The sequence below is a fragment of the Nerophis lumbriciformis genome, linkage group LG01 (assembly GCF_033978685.3).
Source record: "Nerophis lumbriciformis linkage group LG01, RoL_Nlum_v2.1, whole genome shotgun sequence".
Classification (NCBI taxonomy): Eukaryota; Metazoa; Chordata; class Actinopteri; order Syngnathiformes; family Syngnathidae; genus Nerophis; species Nerophis lumbriciformis.
In genome coordinates this window covers 43,252,003-43,274,921 of record NC_084548.2, presented here as the reverse complement: position 1 = coordinate 43,274,921, position 22,919 = coordinate 43,252,003, and the positions used below count along the sequence as shown (strand labels likewise).

At 44.5% G+C, this 22,919-nt stretch overlaps 1 protein-coding gene across 4 annotated transcripts in view; it reads right to left on the bottom strand.

The window, feature by feature from the left end:
• agap2 (ArfGAP with GTPase domain, ankyrin repeat and PH domain 2) overlaps nucleotides 1-22,919 on the bottom strand; it is a 65,319-nt gene that overhangs the window by 19,807 nt on the left and 22,593 nt on the right. For 3 of the 4 annotated variants that reach the window (XM_061982492.1, XM_061982469.1, XM_061982478.1), the window contains exons 2-13: nucleotides 22,537-22,595; nucleotides 18,560-18,647; nucleotides 18,068-18,153; nucleotides 17,839-17,974; nucleotides 16,413-16,547; nucleotides 16,188-16,306; nucleotides 15,161-15,307; nucleotides 14,961-15,035; nucleotides 13,100-13,204; nucleotides 4,470-4,644; nucleotides 3,806-3,922; nucleotides 3,583-3,717 (exon numbers count right to left, since the gene is read on the bottom strand). In XM_061982492.1, the coding sequence (XP_061838476.1) occupies nucleotides 3,583-3,717; nucleotides 3,806-3,922; nucleotides 4,470-4,644; nucleotides 13,100-13,204; nucleotides 14,961-15,035; nucleotides 15,161-15,307; nucleotides 16,188-16,306; nucleotides 16,413-16,547; nucleotides 17,839-17,974; nucleotides 18,068-18,153; nucleotides 18,560-18,647; nucleotides 22,537-22,595 (1,377 nt within the window). The remainder of the gene's footprint in view (nucleotides 1-3,582; nucleotides 3,718-3,805; nucleotides 3,923-4,469; nucleotides 4,645-13,099; nucleotides 13,205-14,960; nucleotides 15,036-15,160; nucleotides 15,308-16,187; nucleotides 16,307-16,412; nucleotides 16,548-17,838; nucleotides 17,975-18,067; nucleotides 18,154-18,559; nucleotides 18,648-22,536; nucleotides 22,596-22,919) is intronic. The other variant, XM_061982484.1, reaches the window with a different exon arrangement.

Here is a 22,919-nt window from a genome sequence, read left to right as displayed (position 1 = left end):
ATTTTTTTGCACCATGACAAAAAAGGTTGTTTGCTTTGGGTCAAAAAAGTACATGCTGTGCATACATAAGTTCAGAGTATAATTAAAGATAATTTGCCTATATTACCCACGTTGTCCAGTAGGAGGTGGCAAACTGACAACATTGAGTTAGTTGGTTTATATCAAGATTAATGAAATCTCCCTTTGGGTAAGATTCCAGAATCTATCTATATATATATATATATATATATCCATCCATCCATCTTCTTTTGCTTATCCGAGGTCGGGTCGCGGGGGCAGCAGCCTAAGCAGGGAGGCCCAGACTTCCCTCTCCCCAGCCACTTCGTCCAGCTCTTCCTGTGGGACCCCGAGGCGTTCCCAGGCCAGCCGGGAGACATAGTCTTCCCAACGTGTCCTGGGTCTTCCCCGCGGCCTCCTACCGGTCGGACGTGCCCTAAACACCTCCCTAGGGAGGCGTTCGGGTGGCATCCTGACCAGATGCCCGAACCACCTCATCTGGCTCCTCTCGATGTGGAGGAGCAGCGGCTTTACTTTGAGCTCCTCCCGGATGGCAGAGCTTCTCACCCTATCTCTAAGGGAGAGCCCCGCCACCCGGCGGAGGAAACTCATTTCGGCCGCTTGTACCCGTGATCTTGTCCTTTCGGTCATAACCCAAAGCTCATGACCATAGGTGAGGATGGGAACGTAGATCGACCGGTAAATTGAGAGCTTTGCCTTCCGGCTCAGCTCCTTCTTCACCACAACGGATCGATACAGCGTCCGCATTACTGAAGACGCCGCACCGATCCGCCTGTCGATCTCACGATCCACTCTTCCCTCACTCGTGAACAAGACTCCGAGGTACTTGAACTCCTCCACTTGGGGCAAGATCTCCTCCCCAACCCGGAGATGGCACTCCACCCTTTTCCGGGCGAGAACCATGGACTCGGACTTGGAGGTGCTGATTCTCATCCCAGTCGCTTCACACTCAGCTGCGAACCGATCCAGTGAGAGCTGAAGATCCTGGCCAGATGAAGCCATCAGGACCACATCATCTGCAAAAAGCAGAGACCTAATCCTGCAGCCACCGAACCAGATCCCCTCAACGCCATGACTGCGCCTAGAAATTCTGTCCATAAAAGTTATGAACAGAATCGGTGACAAAGGGCAGCCTTGGCGGAGTCCAACCCTCACTGGAAACGTGTCCGACTTACTACCGGCAATGCGGACCAAGCTCTGGCACTGATCATACAGGGAGCGGACTGCCACAATCAGACAGTCCGATACCCCGTACTCTCTGAGCACTCCCCACAGGACTTCCCGAGGGACACGGTCGAATGCCTTCTCCAAGTCCACAAAACACATGTAGACTGGTTGGGCAAACTCCCATGCACCCTCAAGGACCCTGCCGAGAGTATAGAGCTGGTCCACAGTTCCACGACCAGGACGAAAACCACACTGTTCCTCCTGAATCCGAGGTTCGACTATCCGGCGTAGCCTCCTCTCCAGTACACCTGAATAGACCTTACCGGGAAGGCTGAGGAGTGTGATCCCACGATAGTTAGAACACACCCTCCGGTTCCCCTTCTTAAAGAGAGGAACCACCACCCCGGTCTGCCAATCCAGTGGTACCGCCCCCGATGTCCACGCGATGCTGCAGAGTCTTGTCAACCAAGACAGCCCCACAGCATCCAGAGCCTTAAGGAACTCCGGGCGGATCTCATCTACCCCCGGGGCCTTGCCACCGAGGAGTTTTTTAACTACCTCAGCAACCTCAGCCCCAGAAATAGGAGAGCCCACCACAGACTCCCCAGGCACTGCTTCCTCATAAGAAGACGTGTTGGTGGGATTGAGGAGGTCTTCGAAGTATTCCCTCCACCTATCCACAACATCCGCAGTCGAGGTCAGCAGAACACCATCCTCGCCATACACGGTGTTGATAGTGCACTGCTTTCCCTTCCTGAGGCGGCGGATGGTGGTCCAGAATTGCTTCGAAGCCGTCCGGAAGGCGTTTTCCATGGCCTCACCGAACTCCTCCCATGTCCGAGTTTTTGCCTCTGCGACCGCTGAAGCCGCACACCGCTTGGCCTGTCGGTACTTGTCCGCTGCCTCAGGAGTCCTATGAGCCAAAAGAACCCGATAGGACTACTTCTTCAGCTTGACGGCATCCCTCACTGCCGGTGTCCACCAACGGGTTCTAGGATTACCGCCACGACAAGCACCAACTACCTTGCGGCCACAGCTCCAATCAGCCGCCTCGACAATAGAGGCGCGGAACATGGTCCATTCGGACTCAATGTCCAGCACCTCCCTCGTGACATGTTCAAAGTTCTTCCGGAGGTGGGAATTGAAACTCTCTCTGACAGGAGACTCTGCCAGACGTTCCCAGCAAACCCTCACAATGCGTTTGGGCCTGCCAGGTCTGTCCGGCATCCTCCCCCACCATCGCAGCCAACTCGCCACCAGGTGGTGATCGGTAGAAAGCTCCGCCCCTCTCTTCACCCGAATGTCCAAAACATGAGGCCGCAAATCCGATGACACAACTACAAAGTCGATCATGGAACTGCGGCCTAGGGTGTCCTGGTGCCAAGTGCACATATGGACACCCTTATGTTTGAACATGGTGTTCGTTATGGACAATCTGTGACGGGCACAAAAGTCCAATAACATAACACCGCTCGGGTTCAGATCCGGGCAGCCATTCTTCCCAATCACGCCTCTCCAGGTTTCACTGTCGCTGCCAACATGAGCATTGAAGTCCCCCAGTAGAACGAGGGAATCACCCGGGGGAGCACTCTCAAGTACTCCCTCGAGTGAATCCAAAAAGGGTGGGTACTCTGAGCTGCGGTTTGGCGCGTAAGCGCAAACCACAGTCAGGACCCGTTCCCCCACCCGAAGGCGGAGGGAAGCTACCCTCTCGTCCACCGGGTTGAACTCCAACGTACAGGCTCTGAGCCGGGGGTAAACAAGAATTGCCACCCCAGCCCGTCGCCTCTCACTGCCGGCAACGCCAGAGTGGAAGAGAGTCCAGCCCCTCTCGAGAGAACTGGTTCCAGAGCCCTTGCTGTGCGTCGAAGTGAGTCCGACTATATCTAGCCGGAACTTCTCCACCTCGCGCACTAGCTCAGGCTCCTTCCCCCCCAGCGAGGTGACGTTCCACGTCCCAAGAGCTAGCTTCTGTAGCCGAGGATCGGACCGCCAAGTGCCCTGCCCTCGGCTGCCGCCCAGCTCACATCGCACCCGACCTCTATGACCTATACTATATATATATATATATATATATATATATATGTATATATATATATATATATATATATATATATATATATATATATATATATATATATATATATGTATGTAAGAATCATGACACCTCGCGAGCCAAATTGAAGATGTTGGCAGGCTGCAATTGGCCCGCAGGCTGAACTCTGGACCCCCCTGCTCTAGTACACGCCACTTTATAGAATGCACACGCATGTTTAGCGCAAGGTATTTGGATCTTAGTAAATCAGGCCCTAAGAGTATTATCAGAGATCAACCTATGTGCATGCTTGCGATTTATATGTGTACTGCATTCACTGTCTGTACAGAGCTACACGTTACCTTCAGCCTGCCCGACAGCTGCATCCGCTTTTTGATTCATGCTCTTCTTCCTCCTGTTCTTCTTGCGGTCTGCCATAGGAGAAGACTGGCTGGCGTCTTTTCCAGAAAACTGACTGGATGCCCCCTCTAGGGCATCTGACATTTTGGACAAAGATACACACTCTTTAATCATTGTCATAAACTTTGTTTATAACCTTAGTGGAGCTCCAGGATCAGTTCGTACCGACACTTTGCGCTTTTGCGGACAAAGACGAGGAGCAGTGCTGAAGGCCTCGGTCTCCTCCTTGAGGCGATAAACCACCATCAACCACAGAGAGGGTGGATGGACACAACTGAGGGACTGCCAAAGACACAGGAAGTGTTTTACATGTTATACACGTTTGTACAATACATATTCATGTTATGATCAACTAACACTCTTTCAAGGGAAACTGAGTCCTGATATGGGCCACTCAAGTAACTTTGCTCACAATTATAGACGACTGTAAAGTATGCACTGAATACCATAGCACAATTAAGCAAAATAAATTTTTTAGATCTACAATACAAAACAATGATATCGAAAAATACTGTCTTCCAAATAGGTCAAACTATCTATCTGTGTTGGCCCTGCGATGAGGTGGCGACTTGTCCAGGGTGTACTCCGCCTTCCCCCCGAATGCAGCTAAGATAGGCTCCAGCACCCCCCGCGACCCCAAAAGGGACAAGCGGTAGGAAATGGATGGATGGATAATATTTATATTAAGTTTTCGAAAAGGTTATGTGAAAATGTTCAGTAATAATAATTAGTATTAGCTGGTCTAACCTAACATTGATATTTGGCAGTGAAGTATTTATCTTATAAAAATATCATAGTTAATACTGTAGGTCCAATTTGTAAGAAGTACCTGTACTGGTGTTTTCGGCAGCTGTTAGCTCCCTACCAAGCCCATTGACTCCAGAACCAGTGGGCACAGGTGAAGGGCCTGCAGGTGCAACTGCTCTTGGAGGACGTTTGCCAGGAACCTTCACCGTCACACGCAGCAGGTCGATTTCCTTCCCATGGATGTTCTGCATGTAGTCCTGCAAGGCATAAAAGAGTGTGTCACTCATCCAGTGCTTATATGGAGCTTCATAAAATGAGACAATATTTTTAAATTTTAGCAATAAACACCCTCAAATGCACAAACCTTATGATTTGGTGCTTTGGTTTTGTTTAACACGAGTATCCAATATTGTTGTTCCACTGATTCTGCATTAAGGTGATTTTATTTTGATGTGATAATACCGCAGTAATTGGTATGATATGTACAAACTGTAAGAGTATTTACCCCTTTATTCATCTTATATTATTATGTCACTGTCCCATCTTGCCAACTGTGTTAAATTGTAGAACATGGAGTACACAAATATATTCTGGCCACCTTTTCTTATCCAGTGCAATCTCCAACGAAACCAATTTGTTGGCATACCAAAGGTGCGCTCTGGGAGACGTCTGCACTAAAGAATGCAATGTTGCAAGAAGTTATTTCTGTAGCACATGGGTCTGCAACCTTTACTATCATAAGAGACATTTTGCCCCCTTATCCACCAAAGAAAAATAGTACAGACCTGCAAAACGTGACACAGCTTATGAACCTTTAAAAGCTTTCATCTATTTGTTTTTTTATTTTACAGGAAAAGCAATCTGTCCTTGTGAAAATAAACTATTTTTCCTTTTCACTTTTATATTCATGGTGAGCTTAACCAAGGCGTCGCACACTCGAGAAGCTAAACTGAACACACAGGCTTCCAGTCTCTTTTACTTGCCTTCTTTGCGCCTCAGGACTCGTAACAGTCGTAATTATAGAACTCTTTTTAAAAGTGCTAACTTTTCACTCTGGGATTAAAACAAATCTGAGGGCGCCACAAAAAGGAGAATGAATAGCCATATTTGGCCCCAGAGCATACCCCTGATATAGGAGATATAGTAATTTGTTTTGCTATCTATTGGCTCCAAATCAGCTCTTGAATCATCCAGCAGTTCGTAAAATGGAATTGCTAGAAGGACGATATGTTTACTATTTTCGAGGTCTGGCTTGGGCCGCCCTGCGCTGTGGCCGTGCGGGCCTGTCTGGTGTCGGGTTGAGGGGGCCGAATGCCCCCCTTGTTGGGGCCCCTGCGATAGTTCCTGTATTTTGTTTTGTATGTATATAGGTATGTATATGTGTATGGGTATGTATGCATGTGTGTGTATGTGTGACTGTGGATATCCATCCATCCATCCATCCATTCATCTTCTTCCGCTTATCCGAGGTCGGGTCGCGGGGGCAGCAGCCTAAGCAGGGAAGCCCAGACTTCCCTCTCCCCAGCCACTTCGTCCAGCTCCTCCCGGGGGACCCCGAAGCGTTCCCAGGCCAGCCGGGAGACATAGTCTTCCCAACGTGTCCTGGGTCTTCCCCGCGGCCTCCTACCGGTCGGACGTGCCCTAAACACCTCCCTAGGGAGGCGTTCGGGTGGCATCCTGACCAGATGCCCGAACCACCTCATCTGGCTCCTCTCGATGTGGAGGAGCAGCGGCTTTACTTTGAGCTCCTCCCGGATGGCAGAGCTTCTCACCCTATCTCTAAGGGAGAGCTCCGCCACCCGGCGGAGGAAACTCATTTCGGCCGTTTGTACCCGTGATCTTGTCCTTTCGGTCATAAACCAAAGCTCATGACCATAGGTGAGGATGGGAACGTAGATCGACCGGTAAATTGAGAGCTTTGCCTTCCGGCTCAGCTCCTTCTTCACCACAACGGATCGATACAGCGTCCGCATTACTGAAGACGCCGCACCGATCCGCCTGTCGATCTCACGATCCATTCTTCCCCCACTCGTGAACAAGACTCCGAGGTACTTGAACTCCTCCACTTGGGGCAAAATCTCCTCCCCAACCCGGAGATGGCACTCCACCCTTTTCCGGGCGAGAACCATGGACTCGGACTTGGAGGTGCTGATTCTCATCCCAGTCGCTTCACACTCGGCTGCGAACCGATCCAGTGAGAGCTGAAGATCCTGGCCAGATGAAGCCATCAGGACCACATCATCTGCAAAAAGCAGAGACCTAATCCTGCAGTCACCAAACCAGATCCCCTCAACGCCTTGACTGCGCCTAGAAATTCTGTCCATAAAAGTTATGAACAGAATCGGTGACAAAGGGCAGCCTTGGCGGAGTCCAACCCTCACTGGAAACGTGTCCGACTTACTGCCGGCAATGCGGACCAAGCTCTGGCACTGACTGTGGATATGTATGTATATATATATATATATATATATATATATATATATATATATATATATATATATATATATATATATATATGCATAGTCATACAGTATATCAATAGTTTTTTTTGTAAATGTTGGTCCTAAGTTGGCTGTTAATATCCCAGACAACGGAGTTACAAAATCAACTATTGAACAGAATTATTTGTCATTCTTCCTCTTAGCTACAAATGAGCAGGAAGTGACAAACATTGTGCGGAAGTGTAAAAGTAAGCTCTCCACTGACTGCCATGATATCAACATGATATTGGTTCAAAAGGTTATACTGAATATTGTAAAACCCTTAACTTATATATGTAACCTATCATTCCAGACTGGCCGCTTTCCAAGTCAAATGAAAATCGCTAAGGTAACTTCGCTCTTCAAAAGTGACAGCAAACACACTTTCACCAATTACAGACCAATCTCTCTTTTGCCTCAGTTCTCAAAAATCTTAAAGAAACTATTTAACTCTCAACTTGAATCTTTTCTTGCAAAGCATCATATAATCAAGGACGGTCTGTATGGCTTTAGGTCCAAATGAACAACCTCAATGGCAATAATTGAAGCTATTGAAGAAATTATAAAATATATGCAGTTGGTATCTTTATTGATCTAAAGAAAGCCTTTGATACCATTAATCATTCAATTCTACTAGATAAAATGGAAAGATATGGAATTAGGGGGCTGGCTGGAGACTGGTTAAAAAGTTATTTAACAGGGAGGGTACAGTTTGTAAAAATGGGTCAATTTTTATCTGATACTCTTGGCATTCCTTGTGGTGTCCCCCAAGGGTCCGTGTTGGGGCCAAAACTGTTTAATGTATATATTAATGATATGTTTAATACATCCAAAGTACTGAAATTTATACTATTTGCAGACGACACAAATATATTCTACAGCAGTGATGACTATAATGAGCTCATAAATACAGTAAACACAGAACTAAACATAGTAAAAAAAAAAATGGATGGACACAAATAAATTATCTTTGAATATACTGTAAATAAAACTAAGATAGTGATGTTTGGAAATCGCAACATAACGTCTGAACAGAAAATAAGTATTGATGGTACCCAAATTGAAATTGTATATGAGAATACATTTTTGGGAGTAACAATTGATAGTAAACTATCATGGAAACCTCATGTCAGACATATTAAAACTAAAATCTCCAAAAGCCTCTCAATTATAAACAAAGCAAAACCATACCTCAATGAAAATGCACTCTGTACTCTATACTGCACCTTGGTACTCCCATACCTTACATACTGTGTTGAAGTATGGGGGAATACTTACCACAACACAATTCATCCTCTGATCACATTACAGAAAAGAGCAGTGCGGATCATTCACAACGTTGGTTATTTAGAACATACTCATAATCTGTTTATGCAATCAAAGTTGCTCAAATTTGATGACCTTGTTAAAACTATAATACATTAATAATCTTATATAAAGCATTTACAAATTATTGCTGCCTAATCTACAACGTTTTTTTATAAGACGGGTGCAGGCTCATAACTTGAGAGGCTTTGGATATTTCTCATTGCCGAGAGTTCAAACCACTCGTAAACGTTTTTGTGTGTCTGTATGTGGAGTAAAACTATGGAACAAACTGGATTCACAACACAAGCAATGCCAAACTATTAATCGATTTAAACTATTATACAAACATCGGGTCTGGTTCAAATATAGAGATGAGAGTCTTTAATTTGACCTGCTGTTGTACTCTGTCTCAAAGTGTTATCTTGTGCTCAATGTTTCCTTATCATTATTACTATGTTGTCTATTACCATTGTTGGTATTTTGTCTAATACCATTTTTGGTATATTCATTCTTCCTACATTATTGATACAAATTATTGTTACAGTGTAATAATTATTGTTACCTGTGGTAATGCCACTATGATACAACATCTGTATTATAATCCTTAAACAAAGTAACAGTGAAACTCATGGGAATAATCACTGAATGGAGAACTGGGGGTGAGATTAAATAAATTATCTTCTTCCCACTCCCTTTCAGGCAAAACTGGATCATCATGCATTACATACTATACATTACCTTTTGCACTATATTAATTTATATTATGTGTTGTCAACTTTGTCCTTTTTTTTTATGTCATTGCCTGAAATAAATAATTAAATAAATAAAAAATATATATACAAAAGTATATATATATATATATATATATATATATATATATATATATATATATATATATATATATATATACTATATATATATATATATATATATATGTTTGCGTATGTACTGTATATATAAACATATTTCTTTTTTTTGGGTGGGGGGGGGGCGCTCTCGGGGCCTGCTTATCCGTTGGGAGTCGGCGCCTCAGGCTACTGCAGCCAGGCTGCGTATCTGGGGCCCCCGGGTCCCGCCGTCCACCATTTTTGGATGCCCGTCTTAGTTGGGGCCTGCTGTGTCTAGTCACCATGGCTATCGTGGCAGCTCGGTGTACTGCAGGGTATTCTGCAGTGCTGCAAGGTGGCCAGCTGCTGGGATAGTGACCTTGTGTGTCAGCGTGTCTGTGATCTCTTTTTTTTTCTCTTTCTCTTCCCTCAGGAGAGGCATCGCTAGGGCAGTTGCTGGATGTTCCATCTCCATCGTCGGGGTCCCTGTAGGTGGGATGGGTGGTTCCCTTGGCCCCGTGCTGGACGGTCCTGCGGAGGCCGACTTGGGTGGGGTGGCCTGGGCCGGGCCCCGCCGTTCTCTCCTGCGGGGGGGTTGGGCTCATGGGGTCCCGGTTGCTGGTGGGGTGGGGCGGTCTTACCATCCGGCTGCGGGGAGTCTTTGGGCCCCTCAGGGAAGGGTGTCCCATCTTTCTGCCTGTGTGGGGTTTGGTCTCTCGCTGGCTTGGGGGTTGGCCTTCCCCTGCTTCTCCCATGCCTTGTCTTTCTGCTTGGCGCGTCTGTCTATGGCCTGCCGCTGGCCCTTCAACCGGTTCAACCAGCCCGTGTCCTCTCCACCCCTCACTCCCCATCGCAGCCACCCCCTCTTCTTTTCTCCTCAACGCACATCCCCCCCAGTCATGGCAACACCCCCCTCAACCACCTCTATGCAGATATTAGTCATCTCTGCGGACCAGGTCAGAGGTCAACTGAGGAAGCTACAGCCTAGGAAAGCAGCAGGCCCAGACAAGGTGTGTCCCCGACTCCTGAAGACCTGTGCTGCAGAAGTGGGTGAACCACTCCAGCGGATCTTCAACCTCAGCCTGCAGCTGGTGAGAGTCCCCACCCTCTGGAAGACGTCATGCATCGTTCCAGTTCCCAAAAAGAACTTCCCCAGTGAGCTGAACGACTGCAGACCAGTGGCGCTCACCTCTCATATAATGAAGACAATGGAGCGGCTCTTTCTCAGCCTCCTCAGACCACAGGTGCAACATGCCCAGGACAGCCTACAGTTTGCGTACCAGGCAGGCGTTGGTGTGGAGGATGCTATCCTTTACCTGTTGCACCGAGCCCACTCATACTTGGATAAGGGAAATGGCGCTGTGAGGATCCTGTTCCTGGACTTCTCGAGTGCCTTTAATACTATCCAGCCCCGCCTTCTCTAGGACAAGCTGGACAGAATGCGAGTGGACCCCTGCCTGGTTGCCTGGATTTCAGACTACCTCACTGATAGGCCACAGTACGTCAGACTGAAGGACATCACATCTGACACTGTGATCAGCAGCACCGGAGCACCGCAGGGAACGGTGCTGGCCCCTCTTCTCTTCACCCTGTACACCGCTGACTTCTGCTACAACTCAGAGCTGTGTTACATCCAGAAGTACGCGGATGACACAGCCATCGTCGGGTGCATCAGGGACGGCAGAGAGGAAGAGTTTTGGAGGCTAGTGAGGGACTTTGTTGTCTGGTGCCACAGGAACCTTTTGAAGCTCAATCCGTCAAAGACCAAGGAGCTGGTCATTGACTTTGGGAGGTCGAGTCCAAGGTCACAACCTATTGTGATCGAGGGAGTCGGGTACAGACAGTGGACTCATTCAAGTACCTCGGGGTGTGGGTGGACAATAAGCTGGACTGGACTGTTAACACGGACCACTTGTACAGGAAAGAACAGAGCAGGCTGTACTTCCTGAGGAGGCTGCACTCCTTCAACATCTGTAAAACACTCTTGTGGATGTACTACCAGTCTGTGGTTGCCAGTGTTCTGTACTACATCATAGTGTGCTGGGGGGCAGTACATCTAAGAAGGACAGCTCCAGACTGGAGAAACTGATCAGGCGGGCCGGTTCTACGATCGGAATAAAACTGGACTCACTGGTGACGGTGGCAGAGAAGAGGACTGTGGAAAAACTAGTGAGCATCCTGGATGATGCCAGTCATCCTCTGCGTAGCGTTATCAGTAGCCAGAGGAGCCTGTTCAGTGCTAGACTGCTTCATCCCAAGTGCAGGACTAATAGACTAAAAAACTCCTTTGTTCCACACGCCATTAGACTGTACAACTCCTCTCTGGGGGCCAGGGGGGTACTAGGATGACAGGGTATGCAAAACAATAACAGTGCAATACTTTTTCATAGCATGGTCACTACTGCCTAGTTTCTCTTGTTATGTTCTTATTTTACTGTTATATTTTTATTCTCATTGTTGCTTTTTATTTTTATTCTATTGTAATATTTTTCTATTTTGTTTCCATTTATACCCCCATTATTTACTTTTTACTTTTTAAATTCGATCTCAATTTTATACGCTGCTGCTGGAATTTGAATTTTCCTGAGGGAACTCTCCCGAAGGAATCTATAAAGTACTATCTATCTATCCATCCACACACACTTTCACTGTACAAACATACATATACACATACTGTACATATACAAGCACATATGCATGCATATAATCACGTTTCATCAAACATATATTAACTGTTCACCTAGGAGAAACTAGGTAAAACACGGCACACTGACAAACCTTAACCTATTGTTACTATAACAATCTAAAAGGTCAATACAGTTCCCTTCTCTTTCTTCCCCTCCATTTATCTGCTTTCTTTTGTAATTCAAGTTATCAATACATGTATGTATTGTTGCATTTGAAACAATTGTATTGTTGATTATAGAGGTAACTATTGTTATTATTCATTATCAATAGTGCTATTGCTATTTGTATTTGTATTGCTCCATTTGGAGTGCAATAATGTTCATTGTCATTTCTGTGTTATTAATATTTACTTACGCACTGCTTTCTTGCTATCACTTTTCATATCATATTTGTACATATCATATTTGCTGATGCTGTTCTGTTGTTGTTGTGGTTATTATTGTTGTTATTATCGTTGTTGTTGTCTCTCTGTCTTATCCCCCTCTTGTCCTCGCAATTTCCCCCTCTGTCTTCCTTTTTTCTCTCTTTCTATTCCCTCATGCTCGAGTCCGGCTGCGCCAAACAATAACATAAGTCCATTTAAAAAAGTAAAATACAAATAAGGCAACAAGAGAAGTATCCCACACTTCTCTTTTTTAAAGTAAATCTGTACAGCAAATGTGGGCATCTACATCTACAATATGATTTGCCTGAGTAACTGGACAGTAGAAAAAAAAGAAGAAGTTGGAAGTAGACATTGTGGGCACAAATGATTATGTATACTGCTCTTCTGATAACCAGCATATTTTCTGCATATACATGAACGCAAAACATGCAAAATGGATTGAGTGAGCTCATTTAAGAGCTGCAATTCCCGGTGCATGAGCTTCGTAGATCAGCTTTGCATGCGCTATCAAGTTACTAGACACTGCACAACTGACAATAGTTACTACACGGTCAAATGAGAAGGAAATCTGCATTCTTTAATTGTAAAATTCTAAACCAGTATTATTGGATTAGGTAAAATTAGTTTGTTATTTCATTAATAGTATTTGGTCTTTTAAACTGCCTTTTTCTACATTACGCGGAATGTAATGTGGTGTACTTTCTAGGGGAGAGGCTTTCTAGGGTCTTTCAGGAGCTGTTACCTGCTAAGTAATTAAAATAATCAGAAATATGATTCAAATTAGAGACATTTCTGTGATACACTTATATTTGGTTATAGAATTGGCTTGTGCTTCCTTGCATAAGAAGTAAGTTATTTTTTAACAATCAACTTTAGCTGCTTATGGTGGCATATATAACTCGCAACATGACGGCAAATAATTGTTTGCAGTATGGTAAAACTACTGAAAGTAAAAAGAATCATGATTGTGTATGTGGATGCATCATTGTGTTATGTATTGATCAGTGCTGCGGTGTCGTCTTACACTGGAGCTGGAGTGGTAGGACAGTGAGCCATTTTTGGACAGGGTGACATATTTCTTCTTCCACTCCTTGTTCAGAGAGCTTCCACTTCTCTTCCACAGAATGCTCTGTGGAAACAACAACCACGGTCACCACGCACACTCAACTAGGCAATTTGTTCAGTGTGGATGTCCCAGAGCAACAGCACAAAGCACACTATTAATAGAAAAACACAGCAAACACTTGAAGAGGATCAAACAGCCGATATTTTTTGCGCTGTCTCTGTGTGTCTGGATGACAGCGCTTCTTTTGAAGTGAGTTGTCACTGAAGAGGAAATAAATAATGCTAAAGCATGTAAATATACACTTATTTCTCTATTTGGGATTAGAAGCAGTTTTGTAGACAGGTGATCATCAGAGTATAAGTACACTATATCAACTATAGAGATAAATTGATTCATAAAAGTGATTGCTGCATGTTCCCTATACTGTAGGCTACGGTGTGTTGACAAGCCAGGAAGTAGTCTTTGCCATGAAGCTGAATGTACCTGAATCTAGCCTTAGAGTGAGTCCTATAAGGTGGGTCAAAAGTATAGTAATTATTAGGGCTGTGAATCTTTGGGTGTCCCACGATTCGATTCAATATCGATTCTTGGGGTCACGATTCGATTCAAAATCGATTTTTTTTTTTTCAATTCAACACGATTCTCGATTCAAAAAAGTTTTTTTCCCGATTCAAAACGATTCTCTATTCATTCAATAGATAGGATTTCAGCAGGATCTACCCCAGTCTGCTGACATGCGAGCAGAGTAGTAGATTTTTGTAAAAAGCTTTTATAACTGTAAAGGAGAATGTTTTATCAACTGATTGCAATAATGTAAATTTGTTTTAACTATTAAATGAACCAAAAATAACACTTATTTTATCTTTGTGAAAATATTGGACACAGTGTGTTGTCAAGCTTATGAGATGCGATGCAAGTGTAAGCCACTGTGACACTACTGTTCTTTTATTTTTATTTTTATAAATGTCTAATGATAATGTCAATGAGGGATTTTTAATCACTGCTATGTTGAAATTGTAACTAATATTGATTTTGTTGTTGATAATATTCATTTTTGTTTCACTACTTTTGGTTTGTTCTGTGTCGTGTTTGTGTCTCCTCTCAATTGCTCTGTTTATTGCAGTTCTGAGTGTTGCTGGGTCGGGTTTGGTTTTGGAATTGGATTGCATTGTTATGGTATTGCTGTGTATTGTTTTATTGGATTAATTAATTTAAAAAATAAAAATAAAATAAATAAATGAAAAATCAAAATCAAAATTTATTTTTTTTTCAAATCGATTTTAAAAAAATGAGAATCGATTCTGAACCGCACAACGTGAGAATCGCGATTCGAATTCGAATCGATTTTTTCCCACACCCCTAGTTATTATCACACACCGCTGTTTAATTGTAACATGCATCTTAGTAGTAGCTTTCATTTTCAAAGTAAAATTGCTAATGCTAATCAGCATGTAAATTAACATCGAACTAGCACATTTGAAAAAGTGGAACCTTACTTTCCATTGAGCGTTTTCTATCACTTGCTTTGTGAAAATTGCAACATTACATATAGAAGCAGTTTGGCTGGGTCTGCTTTGAGGGCCACTTGAGTGATAATTTCTCTGTCTAGTGTTTGAGCCGGTGTTGAGTCTGCAACCGGATGTGACGTCACGTGTAACAAACATATTGAAATGTGGCACTGTTTGATTTTATGTGAATCGATACCTAGTAGTACGGATGGAGTTTAGTCTGTGCCTCTAAAAGTACCAAATTTGATGCCCATCCCTAATATACACTATCACACTATCTTTTAGGCAATAAGGTTGAATTTGGCACAAACCTGTTTGATTGGAATACCCCTCATGTTGCTTGAGTCTCCTTTGGGATCATTGCCTCTTTTATCAGTATCTCGGTTCTGAAAGAAACCCAACAGCTGAAGTCAGCATAAGAAGACGAGCAAAACTGTTGGAGTCTGGGTTCAGAGTCTGGAGATGATGTTGAGCAATGACGGGTGAGATGGCAGCAGGTTCAATGACTGACCTTGAAGAGGGAGGGTCTTCGGGGGATGCTCTTGAGGGAGCGTGAGCTGCCTCCTCCTTCCCCATGAGCCCCCCTCAGCTCTCTGTGACTGACCACGGGGGTAGAAGGGAGGGAGCAGGCATAGCCGCCACCCAGACCATTACTGACCTGAGATTAGGGTCAGGAGGTTCGGATGCAGCCGGAGATGAGAATGGATGGAAAGCATGAAGAGACGGTGAGAATGTGTTGTAAAATGAAATGACAACTGAAACAAATCTTCATAAGGTGGCCGTCGATCATGAAGAAGGAAAATGGGATGCTGTTGGATGAATGACCGTCAGTTTGGCACCCTCAGCTAAATGCTCATATACTAATAACTACGCAGCCAACAATGATTTTATGACATCACTTATTAAGCACTGGTTCGTACAGTTGACTTAAGTGCAGCCAGCCTGGGTTCAGTTCATAGTGATGGTGCAAATGTGAGTGTAAATAGTTGTCTCTCTGTCTGATTGACAGATGAGCAGTCTACGATGCACCCTGCCTCTCACTCTAAATCAGCTGGGATAGGCTCCAGCTTCCCATCCAGAACAGGATTAGTTGTAGGGAAAATGAATGGGTGAAATGGATTTAATAACAATACTGTATGATAAAGAGCTCATTTGGCAGAAGTTTAACATGAATAGGTTTGGGTTCAGATCAGATTTTTATTTTGTTATTTCCTATCTGAGATGATAAAAAAAAACATACTGCACTACATTGATCAGCTACATATAACATTATAGTGGATTAAAACATATTCACCATCCATTGTTGCTACACTGCATGTGAAAACTAAACTGTGAAGAAGATTTAAAGATTTATCTGAAATTAGGGTCAAAAACACTTATTTTATTACATATACGGTATGTTGTTTGTCAAATATATACAGTATTTTGACCTTGATTTCACATATTGTATTTAATCTTCCTTAGATTTTGTTTTTTGTATGTATATAGATGCTTCTGCACAATGAGTGTTTACTGCATACTGCAGTGAGTGGTCCTACCTGGCCCGGGAATGAGGCCGATCCAGGTGTGGAACCCCCAGAGTGACTGGGTGAGTTAGGAAGGGACTTGCAAGCCTGGAGCGCAGCCTGCTTCTTTTGGGCTACAATTTTTTGGGCAGCTGGAAAACAGCACCGTGTAACTAAACAGGCACATTTTGTTATGATGACTCAGGCTGCTCATGCAGGCTGTTCTGTGCACCAGCAACATTCTGTGAGGCGACTCACCCTCTGCGAACACTCGATCAATGTTGAAGCCATAGGTGGCACAGGTCTCGTAGAAGAGCGAGTGACGCACATCAATACACAGCTGTCGGGCTCTTTGATCCTCAATCACGCGTGGGTTGGTGCTGCTGATTTTGTCTAAATAAGGAGACGTTGAGGTAGATAAAAATAATTTTTCAAAAGCCTCAGCTTGTAATTTCCTTCCATGGCTTGATCATGTAAAATAAATAAAAATGTGTTCAATGCAAGTAGCCATATAGATAATAACATAATGATTCAAACAAATACAATTCACAAATGTGACAGAAAAAAATATTACTTAAAGCGAGGGCTATCAAAGTGAAGACATTAATGTGGATTAATCAATTTAATGATGTACTGATTTTGATTAATCACCATTAAACATAATCAACTTTTAATATATATGAGTTGTTTTGTATTTTGAACAAAGAGACTGAAGAAAAAAAGGAATATATGTACATTAATGACATTCAATCGATCGAAACAGGACTGATCTGTTTGTCTTAGAAGACTTTTTGCCTCTCATCCAAGTAGGCTTTATCAGTTCATGGTCATGGACTAAGGCTAGATACGACCAATCTCAGTCTATGAGCATAAACTAATGAAGCCTACTTGGATGAAACGTCTTCTAAGAAAAAAAAAACAGTCCAGTTGCGATCGATTGAATGCCCTGAGAATACAATGACCTAGATGAATGAGAACATCCATAAAAGGGATCTGCACTTTTTAAAAAAATGTTGTCCATACTTCACAATCCTTATGTGAACACATATGTCTTTCGGTTTTCTGCGCATTCTAAATATAAAAACACTGCTGTGCATGGGGAGTCATCTATTTAGCAACCTATGCCGCTTTTCTAATAACCATCCCCGATTAAGGTAAAGGAGCTCATGTGGTCAAAATTGTGAGATTAATCTGTGTTCATATATGATGAATGCAATATTTTTGTGTTATTAATCACATGTGTTAACTTGTTAAATTTGACAGCCCTGATTTTAATATTTATGGTATCATTATTAGGCTCTGCCTCCCCTGATTGCACATCGCCTGTACATGTAGAAAAAAAAGCTAAAATGCAGAGCCATTAACTCTTTACGACACAAAATGAGCCTTTGAGTGATCATGCTTTCGAACAGAAAACCTGCTTCAGAGGTCATAGCAGTAAAAACCTCTGTAGGACACCCCTATGGGACAATAAATGTAGAATTGGATCAGCAGGGGATAATGCCACCTGATTGGGTTGGCGTGACAGTTCAAGCATTCACCGGCCAATCAGGAAACACTCCCCTCATGAATAAAGACACTCATCCTGCTGAGCCAATCTAGCCCCAATAGACAAAACATGATAAACATGTTTCGCTTGTATGTGTAGAGCTAAACGGCTGTGATTTTTTTTTGCTGTTCTGACCTTGAGTGCCAACGACTATGATGGGGACAACAGTGCGGTGCGAGTCCAGCTGGCTGTACAGCTGGTAGAGCTCCTGAAAGCTACCTTCATTTTCCAGACTGAACACCAGAATCACCGCATCCACCCAGCTGCTGAACTGAAGGAGGGAAAACGAGGAGGGGGCAGATGACGAATACTGCAGGTATCACAACTCATGCATACCAGTGTGTTTCTTTTTTCACACACACACCTGTGCATCAGGTTGCCCAGTTTCCTCTCGGATCAGTAATAAATAACTCTGTCCATCCACGAGCACTTCCTTTTTATACCTGCCACCTGTCAAGAACAATGACAGCCATGTTATTAAGCAGCACACCGCAAACGCTCATTTCACACTGCAATGACTCATTAGCTTTACACTTACAAGAGACAGTTACACCCTTCTTGTGAGCACATCTGAATGAGTGCTAATGAACTGCAGGCAACATCGCAACTGTTGTCACCGAATGTTTGTTTGTGGGAGGAGCGGAGTCATACAAAGGTAATGTTGCCAATATAATGTTTAGTAACTGTGTTTTTTTCTGTGTTATTGTCACAATGCCTTTCTGAAAGATGCCCACTTAATCTAAGCCCATTTTCTCCTAGATAAGTCAAAAAGATAAACAATAATACATTTCATTTGAATTAAATAGTAATTTTCAGTGGTTTCTGCACACTGCAATGAAGATGCATTGTCTCTTACCATCAGGCTTCTCAAGCGCAACATAACTGCCTGTGATGTATTTGGTCACCAGGGCTGACTTGCCGCTTTTAAGGTTTCCCAGAATGCCCTGAGAGTAAGAAGAAGATCATTCTACATGTACTAATGCATTGCTATTCACTTTTAAAACATTTTGGAATTGTCATCTCTGTTATTTAAATTCACCTAAATTGTCAACTTTATACACATAGGCCTACTGTATGTTCTTAGCAACAAAAATACAACAATAAAAAACATCGAAAATGCTATTTTTATTCCCATATTTATAGAAGAAATGGGAACCCCCTCGGTGGTCACCGACGCCTCTGAGAATGGCGCCGATAAAAACACCCCAAAATATCAATACATCCTAGACAACCAGGAGCCAGGCCAGAGGACAGAGAAGAAAAACACTGGGAGCAAGCAGCCAGTCACACGGCTGAAAGCATACAAGATGGCAGTTTGGCAGCAGCTGGTCAAAGAAAGATCTTCTACTCAATTTTAGCCATGAGGTTGACCAGATTCCTCAAGATAAATGGGTACATCGACACTAGCTATGAGAGAGCGCGCTGCATGGAACACTCTGCAATCATATGGGAGCAGACCCAGAGAGCAAAAAGAGAGAAAGGTGACATACTGTACATGTGCTGTGGCTGGATCTTGCCAACCACCAATTGATTGAGTATGTACTGGACTTCTTCATATGCCTGTCTGCATTAGAGTCCCAGACGCCAAGTACTTTAAAGACCTCCAGATGGGCTGCACATACCAGGAGTTCATCACAGGCTGGCAACAAATGGAAATAAAAGTTAAAGTTAAAGTACCAATGATTGCCACACACACACTAGGTGTGGCGAAATTATTCTCTGCATTTGACCCATCACCCTTGATCACCCCCTGGGAGGTGAGGGGAGCAGTGGGCAGCAGCGGTGGCCGCGCCCGGGAATCATTTTGTGGTGATTTAACCCCCAATTGCAACCCTTGATGCTGAGTGCCAAGCAGGGAGGTAATGGGTCCCATTTTTATAGTCTTTGGTATGACTCGGCCGGGGTTTGAACTCACAACCTACCGATCTCAGGGCGGACACTCTAACCACTAGGCCACTGAGTAGGTGGCCATGGGATACTCAATCTCTCCCATTCTGTTTGTTGCTGCCTTTGAGACCGTACTCATACGGGCAAGGAAGATGGTTGGAAGAGTGAAGCTTCCATTAAGCTGAAGGCTTCCACTAGTGAGAAGCTCTATGGCTGATATCGCCACCATTTTTTAGACAGCAACATGTACAGCAAGACTGCTGAAGAGGATCGGAATTGCTGTTGGGGTCGGCAAGGGTGAGGATAAAACCAGCCTGTCCCTCAGAAAAGGGGTCAGAAGCGAACAAACCATCTTTATCACAGACGCTGAGGTGATCCATTACTGGAAAGTAAACCTGTCAATAGCCTGGGCCTTACCTACACATCAGATCTCTCTGATAAGCAGATGGGGGAAACAATAAGGATGTAGCCCATAGATGACCTGGCCAGGGTCAATCAATTTCAGCTCCCTGGCAATTATAACATAAGGAGCTACCAGTTCATAAACCTACTGTATACCCAAGGGTGATGTGACCTCTGAAACTGTGCGGTGTAACCTCCTCAGTGGCAGATAGTGGCAGTGGACAGGCTAGCAAAGTCAGTCATTGTGAAGCAGCTGGGACTGGCAATAGTTCTCTTCGGCAGAAACATGCTGCATCTACCATTGCGACCCATCAGCCTGAGGTATAAGCAGGAGAAGGCTTGAATAGTGTTAGAGTTGAGAGATTCCACTGACTAGCTGGTGAGAGCAGCTGGACACGAGATACGAACAGGGAGGAAGTGGAAAGCACAGTAAAAGATGGACAGGATGATCAGCAGGCTGCAACATCGCGATGTCGTCTGCAGAGTCCAATAGGGTTTCGCGGGCTTTGGGGAGAGTTGGTCAAAGGCCTCCAAAGAAGAGCTCAGAGCCATATTGGTTGCAGCAGTGACCAGGACAGAGCAAGAACGCCCCAATATTAAAGCAGTGTCTCAGACCCGATAAGGAAGCTGGATGTCATGGGACGGTGTCACAGGCATGGTCACATCTGTAAAAGACCCCCTAAAACCAGGTTCAGTTTCCTGATCAGATCGACCAAGGACACCCTACCTCAGGTGTCGCGATAGACCAGTTGATCTTTGGGACATAACTGGTAGATCATGAAAATATAATAAATAATTAATGCATTATGACATCAGTGCCCTCCACTTCCGGAGCGTGACCAACAGACCTGCCAACAGGCATGCCTTTCAACCTCTGTTTGTTTCTCTGAACCACAGGGGTGTTCAGAGGAACATATTTGCACAAAGGTGAGGTGTATCAGGCAGCAAAGCCCAGCAGGTTGACCATCAACCCGTATCTTCATAAGATTTGACATAAACTAATTCTAACTAATGATTTATGATAATATTTCCATTTGGTCTAGTTTCTTTATGTTTGTCCACCAGATACAGCTATTGTTTTCTTATGTAAAGCTTACAGCATTTTTTTCTAAAAGTTTATTGTTTTTGCTACTGTAGTGACAGGTGCATATCTGTATCGATGTTTGATTATCGTGTTTATGTAAAAAAATACAAATAAAAACGTGTTTCAAGGATTAAAACAGTTAGACACCCCAAGCTGTCCATGACTCAAGCTCTGCCCAGAGTGACTTCCCAGCTTCCCAAAGCTGAAACCACGGCTATACCAGCAATAACCTTCTTTCAGACCCCCCTCCTTCCCACCGTGATTGTTGCTCCCACAGTGGGTGACAGCGTCTGGTATCCGCTTCCAAAGGGAGAGGCTAGTGCTGGTAGCTGTGCGACTGGTGACGCACAGCTTCGTCCACCATGGCCACCGCCACCAGTTCTACGTCCAGCGAGGCCAACGCCCTCTGCACAGTTGGCGCCACCAGTTCTACGTTCACCAAGGCTGCCACCTCTTGCACGGCTGCTTCTGCCAGTCCTACATTAAGCCAAGTCGCCACCTCCTGCATGTCCGCCGCCACCAGTCCTACGTCCAGTTAAGCTACCACCTCCTATACGCCCGCCCTGCCAGTCATACATCCAGCCAGGCTGTTACCTCCTGCTCGGCCGCTGACACTACCTCCTGTACTTCTTCCAGTGGTTCCTCCGCAGACGCCACCTGCTGCTCCAGTGGCTCCTTCGCAAACGCCGCCTGCTGCTACAGTGGATCTTCCATAGACACCATCTGCTGCTCCAGTCCTGCAGCCTCCGCGACCTTCTGTCCTGTAGCCTCCGCAACCTCCAGTCCTCCAGCTTGCCTGTTGCACAAGCGCCCGTCTGACGCTCTCGTCATCCTTGCTTGCTGCAGGAGCAACCCGTCTGGCGCCCACATGCCGCCACCTTGTAGGCCAAGAATGTGGCCATTTCATGGTGACTCTGGGCATAGACCTTCACGGCTGCTGAAACGCTGTCCTCGCTCAGGTCAGCCCCCTAAGCAGCCATGAACATGACCTTTTCATAAACGCCTCCCACGGCAACAGCAGCAATGCCCATGACCCAGGCATGGACTGTTACGGATGCCCATGCGCTGCTGCCACTCACGTCCGCCTCCTCGTCGGCCACGGATGTGACCGTTCCGTGGGTGCCCGCCTCGCCAGCCCTAGCGGCCTTCTACACACTGCCACCATCTGACTCTTCCTCACTGGCTGCAAAGTTACGTAATTCTTTGCTGTTGTCCAGCATTCTGTTTTTCATTTACTTTGTAGCCTGCATAGCTTCCCCTATGCTTTCAGAGCACTTTCCAGTTATTGTCATATTTTAGTTTTTTAATTATTTAATACCTTTTCACCTGAAAATGCCTCCTCTGCTTTTTGCATTCTGAAATCACTGCAAACCATTGTCGTCTCAATTGACATGTACCCAATACAAATGTTATCATTTTAAATACATTCAGTGCATGCAGGTGTGTGTTTGTAGTCTTACTAGTCTCAGTTCAGGGATGGATCTGCTCAGGCTCCACTCCTGGCTGTTGGCAATGTTTACTGTAAAGAGACAGAGAGAGAGAGAGTCAGTAAGGCAGCAACACAACGAGCGCTTCATTATTTTTTTTAAATGTGTAATAAGAAAGGCAGTAACCATGACAGCCTGTAGAGAGCAATACGCCATAAAACCCTGACTGGTCGCCATAAGCACATGTGTGTCCTGGTCTATTCCATTAATGAATATAACCTTTCTGTCACAACAGGGGCTCCTCCATGATTCAGCCACACCAATTATTATCCACTTTGCTCCCCTCATACTGTGAATGACTGTGGAGCCATTGACAGACTCAAGCCTGGGCAGGAATTGTGTTTTGTGAAAGCTAG